This window comes from Tetrao urogallus, assembly GCF_951394365.1.
Source record: "Tetrao urogallus genome assembly, chromosome: 11".
NCBI classification, from domain to species: domain Eukaryota; kingdom Metazoa; phylum Chordata; class Aves; order Galliformes; family Phasianidae; genus Tetrao; species Tetrao urogallus.
In genome coordinates, this window is record NC_136824.1 from 11,810,078 (window position 1) to 11,820,546 (window position 10,469).

The 10,469-nt window shown below is 45.9% G+C and overlaps 1 protein-coding gene across 1 annotated transcript; it reads right to left on the reverse strand.

The window, feature by feature from the left end:
• Positions 1–330: 330 nt before the first annotated feature.
• Positions 331–8,203, reverse strand: ARPP19 (cAMP regulated phosphoprotein 19; the record flags this gene model as incomplete). The annotated part of the gene is made up of 3 exons (XM_079540870.1): positions 331–501; positions 3,835–3,957; positions 8,159–8,203. The coding sequence occupies 3 exons, from the start codon at positions 8,201–8,203 to the stop codon at positions 331–333; spliced, it is 339 nt and encodes a 112-aa protein (XP_079396996.1).
• Positions 8,204–10,469: the final 2,266 nt, after the last annotated feature.

Genomic DNA, 10,469 nt, shown 5'->3' on the forward strand with positions numbered 1-10,469 from the left:
TTGTAAAACTTGCGATGTCACTTGCTGGAACCAGTCCTACACTAGGAAATGGGCAATATGTACATTTTCAAGTAGAATACATTGCTCTAACCAAACTTGTCCTTTTTTTTTTTCCTTTTTAAATCAGTGCATTGTTCTTAACTAGTCCAAACACTACACGTTTTACTCTAAACAGTACTCCCTTACAATAGCAGCACATGCTACCGCTACCTGCAAAGCTGTCAGTCTCACGACTTAGTGTAAGAAAGAAAAAGGGGATGTGAGGGTGAGAAATAACTATTAAGGAGAAATAACAGGAATGAGAATTATCATGCAGTTCAGCCGTTCTCGTCAGCCAGCCAGCTTGCTAGCAACAAGAGATGGTTTCCGCTGTGGGAGATCCTGTGGAGTAGGAATATGGTCACCAGTGACTTCTGTCTTGTCAGGAGCTGCAGTAGGCAGTTGCTTATTCTTCATCTTTGCTTTAGCCATGTTGTAATCACCAGAATCAAAGTACTTTTGCTAGAAGACAAAATACACACGTGATTAAAAGCCTGAAATGTTATCAGATATATAAACTGAATTCTGTGGTTCTATAGATTCGTTAAAACTTAATAGTTAAAAAATGATCTCATTTAGCAAGGTAGGGCTCTACATCAATTCAAAAAAATTCAAGGCTTAAGAACACAACTCTAAACATCAGTTATGGTGCAAGTTTAGTGACATATGCAGGGCCCTGACCATACACATATGTGAACATTATTCTAATCCTATTGCTCAGAGGGATTTGCTCTACTGCAAATGAAACCTGGGGGTTTGTAAATTACGCTGCAGTGCACAAGTTCTTCTAGACAGAATAACCAAACAATATCTGAAGGAGAGCTGGAGAACAGTCTCTGCTTTATCATACCAGAAGATCAAAGCACCATGAAACCGCACGCTAACAAGAAAACCTTTTTTTCTGCATACATTAAAACAGTGAAACCATAATCCCTGAAATTCCCAAACCAATTATTTAGTTAAGCCAGATCTACCATGCAATCCTGCTACAAAGCATTGTGTGAAGGAAATTCTTATCCCAGGCTCCAGGTTTCTTCAGAACAGAAGTGTCTGAATTTGTAAAACAGCACGTCTCAGTACTTGGGCTAATAGTTAATAGCATTATCTTTAATATTCTTTGTTAGCAGCGTTGCACTAAGATGAGACATGGAATTTCATCCAAAGCCCCCATCAAGTCTTTAACTGCTCAGTGTTTGGGGAAATGGTTGTATTTTGTTTACATCTTACTACGAGGTCTCCTATTAACGTGTTTATAACCATGATTTGCACAGATTGTCAATTGAGGCCAAAAACCAGATTTGGGACAGAGATTTACTCTAGCAACTGTTGCTTACAATGGATAATCACCTCAGACAGAACACTCCCCATGTAGCTTCACACAGACTCACTCCTCAAAGTCAGCTGAACAAAAGCCATGACGACCTGCACTTCCAGGCAGCACTGCAACTACACTCTTCATTTTGTATTAGCACACATCAGCTGCAAGACGTCCAGCAGCAGCTGCTGAACGGAAATTATTTCAACACCCAACTTGAAGAGCCTCTACCAAAGATAAGGAGGCAGGGTTGGTTTGTTTTCAAAGCAAGGCCCCCTGAAGGTGGCTTTAAATGTTCCCTTTTAGAGCCTGCTAGAACCTCAAAGTCACTGAACCTTTTTTCCATGCAACCAGTGCACCTGAACCCCATATTTTACCAGCCTGTCTTCCCACAATTCAGCCCTTTTGACAAAATAATCAATTTTGCTGTTGTTTGTTTTTACTGTGCTAGAGCACCTCGGTACATCTGCAGACTAGGATTTAGTTATAATGTAACCTGATTTGGAAACAGGCTTTCATATTTTGTTCTTCAAGACTGAAGAAACCAACAAAAAACCTTTTAAACAGGATCTAGGTAATAACAGAGTTCCTCAATCTTCAGATGTGTTAACTGTTCACCCTGTCTGTATAGCAGACAGTTCCAAACAGAATCCCTCTACAGGAGCATCCATTCTTAGTATTATTCTGGAAAAAGTGTGCTAATCATGGCACATGCACACAACGTAGAACATTTCTGGACTGCAAGCAGCAATGGGCAGCATGTCCCACTCACCAAATTAAAGAAAAATCTGGGCTACAGTTAACTACATAGATTGAGAAGAATATCTGCAGGAAAAGATACCTTTCCATCTTTCAGAAATATCAGCCCATTTCTGTTTGTAGTACTCCTGTGTTCTCCTCTGATTTGCTCTGGCTTCTCACGGGTGGCCTGTATTATGGCCTCCCTTTCAAACTGATTCTACTTATATCCAGGTGTCTTCACGACACAAAAGCTATCTGACAACATGCTCACTACTGTCACTCTACTCCGAACTTCAGTGATCCAGAAGTGTTTATCTAGGGGTCTTACACCAAGTAAAGGTTTCCTCATTTAAGACACAGAGCATGCTAAGCAAAAATAACAGAAAATAAAACATAGAAGAAAGGCATTAACTACACGTCCCAAATGGAGAACTGAAGAAGGCAGATTAAAAATCAGAACCCACACCTCCATGCCATCTTTCATCATACCAGCAGAATCCCAAATGCTAAGGCCATTAAAACGCCCACTGGCCTCCCAATACTCCCATTTAAAACTATAGCCTGTAACAAGCTTTGCATGAAGCAGAGCTACGCCAAGATTAAGATCTTGTGTAGATTATCTTGTTGGTTTGTTGTTTTTTTTTTTTTTTTTTTTTTTTTTAAATCACATTTGCACTGAGTGCCAGCAGTCATCATAATTCCTTCGTGCCCAATCCTTCTGGATTGGATGCTGGTCTGTCTCCCTGAACAATCAGTACAGCACACACTTACCTTGCCTCTGGAGTGTCTACACAGACACTGAACCCACTCGCCTCGTTTGGGTTGTCTTTGACCACAGAAGTCATCATCACATCTCCCACCTGCCCACCCCAGCAGCCATTACCCACAGTGCACATGCACTACTTTGTGAGAGAAAGCTCATCCCAGACACCTGCCAACAGTAACCACTCCCCAGAGATGTTACCAGATAGCACAGAATTACATCAGCACTGAACTCCAACAGCTGGTCTGTGAAGGATTTAGACTTGGAATCATTGCGTGCACTCAAAGGCCTAGATGAGAGTAAATAACAGCACAACAGCAATGAAAGCACCTTCAGAAATAACGACAGACCAGGATTATTCTAAGAACAGAATTTTAACATGGCTGAAAAGGATTACATCATCACTTCATGAATAATTGAATGAGAAAAGAAACACAGTTGAATAACTAAGAACATAAGAGACACTGGTCAAACGTGGAGCAAAACTGAAACCCAAATTCACTCTCCCTTCTTTCATTCTAACTTTTTGCCTATGTGTATGTTCAGAATTACACCGCCATTCTCCAGCCACAGATGCCAGCTGGTTGCTGTGAACTCCAAGCTGTCACATGCTAAAACATGAACACTAACAGTGGCCATACATCTTGAAAACGCGGGAATGGTAACACGAGGTCAGCACAAAACCAGGATGAGATTCTGTCTCACAGTGTTTACTGCATTTTCTTTGTGGAAGCCCAGCACTGCCACAGTGAGCCAGCTTCTAAGCTAAGTCTTTCTTAAAATGGCAGCTGAGCCATTGGTGTTGTATGCGACTATCCTGTCAGTTCAGCATTTGTTCTGTGAACGCCTTCCCTCGAGCTTTCACAGATAAATTCACAGTGCTTCTACTCACGCAGAGAATCACATACATTACAGAGAATCACATACATAACTTTGGAATTTCTCATCTGTACCCTGTGGACAACAAAGAACTCACTCCTTTTTGAAGCCTCTTCCTCAAGAAGTCCGAGCCTCCTGGCTTCTGGCCCAGATGAGGGTATCTTGCTTTCAATTTTGCTTCTTCAGCTTTTTCTGGGCTGATCACCTTATCCTCCATTTCCTGAAACAAAATTAGCAAGACTTTTAAAGAAATATTACGATGAATTATTTATGTAGAATGCATCTGCAGGTAATTTACCAACACACAGATTTCTGGACATGTATTGGAATCTCTTCAACACATCTCCCTTTCATAGACAATTCGCTGTTACTAAAAGCAAACTGTTATCAGTTTTGAACAAAACAAAGGTTCTATCAGGAACAAGTGTGAAAGATGGGTAAGAACCATGGGAGTTCTCAATTACCTGCCTCATCATGAGGTTCAACATATTACTCTCATAACAATCTAGTTTTTATGACTCTGCTGCAACTTTAAGACATTGATATCCATTGTGAAATAGCATTAAAGTAGCTCAAAAACATTTCTGCTACCATATTAATAATAAACATTACTGTCTTTCTCCACACTGGCCTTCTATGGCAGGCCAACACTATCTGTCATTAGAGAGAGAGTTAAATGAAGACATTTCTGCAAAGAATACGCGTATTTATGAGAACAGTGTAAAATACAGATGTTCAAAGAGATGATGTGAATACAATCGTGTGGAAAAATTGTAGTTGGTACATCAGCCTTTCATCACTGACCTCTACTTCACAGTCCTTCGCTCTGGTTCATGCAGTAATTGGATGTGAAAGCACAATTCTTTGTACTCTGTCATTTCAAAAATATTTTCCATTCAAAATAATGGTTACACTGCCTTCCAGTATTCAGCCACGATTAGATTTTTTTGCATGCAAACCATGGCAAGTTCAGGAAAAATGTATATTGACAGTGCTGACTGCTGTACTTCTTGAACAGCAATTATCATCTGAAGTCACAGGAAGACTTTTAGTCAGGAAAGAACTGCTGCTGAAACCAGGAGGGCCTCACGTTCATCTGTGACCAAGGCTTCACTTTGAGCTGTCAGGCAGCCCCTTCAGACCCCCTTCCATCCACTTTGCGTGCTCTGCATTGCACCAACCAGCATGACTGCACGTATTCAATGTGAGTTACAGGAACAAAGTCATGGGAAAAAAAACCACGTACCAATTCTTTTCCCTTCTTGTCAGTCTGTTCGTATTTGGGTCAATGTCCCCCTCAGGATCACCAAGCAGCTGCACAAGGACAGGGGAGCAGCTGGGAGCCGACCCATGAGCTTGCCCTGACTAACAACAGCTCCCAGCTCTCTAACAGTCAGCATCCCCCCGTAAGAAACCTTGCAAGCAATGTTTACAACAGACTTAAAATATGACGTCTATCTGGTTGCTCCATTACTCCGAGAACCTCTCAGAGACAGCAGCTCACAACACAGCGGGAATCTGAATTAACAGTAATACCAGGGAAGGACAGAAATCCTTACAGCAGCTTGAGAGAAACTTCCACAAGGACTGGAACCGATGCTTTTTAGTTGGACAAAAACAGTCAGGCACTACAATGCAAGATGCAGATAAACAAATAAGCACCTTCCCTGACACAACACAGAGCTATACGCACTGTCTCTCACCGCACCATATCACACTAAGGAAGTGCACACTTTTCATGTGTGTATGACAAACATTCTTCACCCACTGTTGTTGTTCATGGCAGTTTTTTTTCTAACATGCCAACCCTGACCTCTGACTCTGGACCTTCTCAAAGAGTGTTCAGCTCCTTACAGCTAAACACTCCAACATCTGATGCTGAATCACCGGGTACTTGCTGTTGAGCCAACACACATGGCATTTGAAGGGGCATGTTTTGCCAATACCAACCAAAGGAGATATTTTTAAGAACGGGGTCAACAATAAAGAGCTCACACAAATATTTGTTCACACACATCAAAGGAGGCATTTATGCAGACTCGCAGGGTTGACAAATCATGACACAGCAGGCAACCGAAACACCAAATACTGCATTGTGTATCAACACAGCTAAAAATAGACTGCAGTCAACTTCTCTTCATGACCCGAAACAGCTAAGACCCCCTAAAACTATACAGCACGACAAAGGGCAATACAAAGACACAACCAGCTGAAAACAGGTCCAAAATTACCTAAAACAGTTCTACAAACCACCAGCAGTCAAGCTCCAGAACTCCTCACCAGTGGATGCAGGGGACACCAAGAACGCAGATGAATTGAGACAGGCGCTGGATGCGTTCAGCTGCAGCTCAGAAGGCCTTTATACCATTGACTGAGGAGACCTGGGGTAGCTTTCAGCAGAAGATCACTGCCTGCTTGTCCTGACCTTCTATCTTCTGTGCACTATGTGGCATTGAGCTCTCTTGAAGAGGCATCATTGCTACAGAAAGGCGTTAACCCAAACCCACAAGATCAATGGTACATTAGCAGTGTTTTCCCTTGAGTTATTATAGAAGCAGCAACCAAATGACTGACAACTGATGGAGAAAAATCAACATGTACCACGCACTTCTTCCTAGTGACAACCACACAAATTGTAATTTTAGTTCTCTATAGGAATTTCTGCACAGCTAATGAGGTCTGCTCACTTCATCAAAATGAGCTACCAGCACAGCCAGTAGTTATCTAACACATTTAAAGATGGCTTCTGCTTTTAATCTTTACGAAAAACAAGAGGTTTTCTCTCTGCTGGACAGCTGAACTGCACTACTAAGAAGCCTTGTCAATCAGCGTTATGAATAAAGCTCACCCTCTTTAGTGAACAACATCAGATAAGAATATAAAGTAGAAAATGAGAAAAACATTACAGCAGTGAACTGTACAGTTATGGGAAAAGCCAGTCTGGAAACAAGAGGTACCACAGCTAACACCTTCCTGAAAAACAGGGACTTGTATGGCAAAACCAGCATCAATTAACAAGCACGTGTTCACCACCATCTGAAGGTTTCTTTGTTGCCAAACTTCCTCCTGCCACTATCCCAAGTTTTCACACAGAGAACAGGAAGCACTGCTCTTACGGAAAGTTTCCAGTCGACATCACCCTTCACTGAGCATATGTGTGAGCCTCCTGCAGCAGGCGAGAACAAAAGGAAAGTCTCAACCTGCTGCCCCAAGGTTCTTTTGGGGATTCATCTTTAATAGGTACTGCAGAACGGGTCGGTCAGACAAGTACTGTGGAGCTGAGCATTAAATGCACCAATCCGACATTTTGCTTACCCAGACAAATGCTGAAGGCAAACACTGCAAGGCCACAGTACCGATGTGTAGCTCCGACATCACAGGATAGGAACTCAGAGAAAATGAAGTTTTATTGACTTTCAATTGTGTTGAGCGGCTGCCCTGACTACAACTAAACGAGCAGGTCAGCACGGGATCCTATCTGTCCGGCAGACAGCAGCGTTTCAGAGCAGCACACCAGCACCGCATTTCAGGACTTCAGACCCAAACTTCGTCGGCATCAGCGCCGGCCCGCTGACATCCCCAGAACACGCTAGAAGGCAGCAGCACAACGAACGCCGCCGCACGTCGGAGCGCTCCGGTTACAGCGCTATCCAGCGGCGCCGCGCAGCCCGGCCGTCGCTCGGAGCTTCTCCCGCCAGTGCGGAGAACACCGCGCTGAGGGAACCGGGCCCCGCTCCATTCCAACTCCCAAACCTTCCCCCCCTGCGTGACTAGCGTGTATCGAGACGGTGAATTATCAAACAAAAATTTCAGACCGCCGGGACGGACGGCTCTTTTCCCTTCGGAGCCCCTCACAGCGGTGCACCCGTGTTTCGTAACTTCTCCGCCGGCAGCGGCTGTGGGGCCGGCAGCCGGCGATCAGCGGTGCCCACATGGCACGGACGGCTCCGGGAGCCGCCGCCGCGAGAGCGAAGCGTGGCCGAGAGCATCTATGGTCGCGAGCGCCGACAGCGCGGCCGCCGTTCTCTGCAAGCCTTCGGCAGCGCGAGCCGCGGGCGGCCATTGTCTGTGAAGCTCTACCGCCGGGGGCACGGCCGGGCCGAGCGCGGGGTTATGGAGGGACGGCACGGCGCCGGGGTTCCCGCGGGCCAGGCCCTCCGGCTCGGACGGGAGCGCCGCGTGCCGCCCGGAGCGCAGCGCGGGGCCCGGAGCGGCGGTGCCGCTCAGTCGCGGACGCCGAGCGAGGGCAACGGGGACCGACCGCTCATCCGCTCCCAGGCTCAGGCCCCCTCCCCCCGGGCTCCCAGCGCTGCCCTCTGAGCCGCTCCCCGGCGCCTCCGCTCCACCTCGCAAGACGCGGACGGAGGCAGGGAAGCGCCCCGCGTGGGCCCATTCCGCTCCAGAGTGCCGCCGCCACCCACCTTCTGCTCCTCGGCCGAGGCGGGCTCGGGGCTCTCAGCAGACATGGCGCCGCGGTAGCAGCACGGCGGGCGGGGCGCCGCTCCTCCGCGCAGCGCAGCACAGCGCTCCTCCGCCTCCGCACAAGATGGCGGCGGCTCGCAGGACGGCGCGCCGGCGGGACCACACTTCCTCCGCGCTCAGCCTCCCGTCGCGCGCAGCCACGCGCCTGGCGTCTCTCGGGGGCAACTTCCGGCGTTGGCCCCGCCCTCCGTTGCGTCACGCCGACTTCCGGGCCGTACTGGGTTACCGGAAGTGCTGCCGCGTTCTCCTCGGAGCCGCGCTCGTTCGGGCGTTCTGTGGGAGGAGCGCGGGCGGCGGCGAGGCGCTTAGAGGCGTCCTCGCGGGCTGTGGGTGTGGCGTTACCGCGCTGTGCCCAGCGCTCAAGGAAACCACAGCGCAGAGAACCCAGCGGTTCCTTGAAATTGTGCTTTAAGAGAATAAACGTAAAGCATCCAGTACAAAGATGTCCGTGAGTTAAAAACCTCAGGAACAGCACAAGCGCTTCGCATGATATAGGAGCACATAAGGAATGTGTAGGATCGCAGATGACTGACAGCTCGCCCGTTTCCCTGAGTTCAAACAAGAGTGAGCCGGGCACTACAGAAGCTGTGCAATGAGGCAAGATGAAAACAAGTTGACACCCTCTGATACTGAAAAAACAAGTATTGTAACGGCACGTATGAAGAGAAGTTTCATAACGAGACGTACCTACCCATCCTTCTACACTAATGGGCACAGAGAGGCCCTGCTTGTCCAGCTTGAGGCATTTCAAAAGATTCAGCCCATAGGGAGGAAACGAGGAGCCAGAATGACGAGGCAGAAAATGTACAAAGCAAGGCTGGCTGAGCAGTCTGCCGTTGTTTCAGATATAGAAAATAAAATTGAGGAAGAGCATATGGGAAGTAAACTCTTCTTTGCTTACCGTGAAAAGCACAAGTAGTACCTGACTTCATTAGCAAGCTCAAGTTGGACATTAGAAAAAACTCTCTCAGTAAGTGAAGTTCAGCTAGACAGGATGTCTGTGACTTCCATCACTAGAGGCCCTCAAGCCACTTGGAAACATTTGTGAAAAAGTAATTTCATAAGGCTGAACCTGTTAAGAGCAAACAGAAAAAACAAATGGCCTCTTAATATTAGTCTAGTCTCAGTCCTTTCTTGACTGATGCAGAGAAAGTCACATGGAGCAGAGTTCACGTTTTGCAAACGTTTAACATTTATCCATGTGTGTCTTTAATGAGTTGTGCAACTCAACTGTGAATGGAAAATTACTTCAAGTTGCACATGGATAACCTGAGGGCACTTTCATTCCGAATGGCACTGTACAGGCACTCAGTGCAGTTTGACTCTTTAAGTCAATACAAAGTCACTACATGGACATGACTTGTAGTGACTGTATCTCCAAAACCCACACTTCTCTGCTGTTCAAGACAAATAAATATATTACTCCAAAGAGAGAAAATGATGGATTGAACAAGTCATTTAAAGATACAGACATAAAATCATTGCACATCGTCAGTGCAAAATACAAGGTTAATCCACTAAAGGTGAATTATGACTTTTAATGAAGTGTCCTTTTCCTGTCCCCTTGTACCATCAGGTACACAAGCAGACGTGCACCATGACAGAGACAAGTACTTCTAGGATACATGCTGTTTGCTCGTGACTGAACATACAGAGAAACTAGGATGCACTCCCATTAAACTACATTAGGTCCCAGTTACATATGCAGTACAACTGCAGGTGTACTTGATTCTTCTGCTACCAAGAAACCTTTTTCAGCCCTACAGGACACCCAAACGACTAGAAACTGCAAGCAATTTCCTTGTACAATTTCTCCCAAGTTTCGTTAAAACAAATGCTGATCTTTGAAAACCCACTGTAATGGGGAAAAATACTGCTTCAGCTGGAAACAGGTTCAGTAACATTTGGGTTCTGCCCTTCTATAGCCGCAGTCATTTGAATACACAAGAAAGTTGATAAGTATCATCTGGAAAGTCTGGTCTCCCTTACTGTCCCTGGCAAACTTCCTGGAGATTTTGTGGTGCTCTGACTTCTCAGCCCATCTGAGAGCAGCACTGAACATACAACACACACATTCACTCGTTCTCCAGTCTTCATCAGATAAGGATGTTACACTCCCAGATGTGAAGGTCACCTTTCACATTACTGACACTACGAAAAAGCATAGCGATGTAAGGAAAAACATTATCCAAGGTAAGACAGCAGAGAAACTCCGAGATCTTTGGCAAGCGTTATAAAGCTTCATTTTCA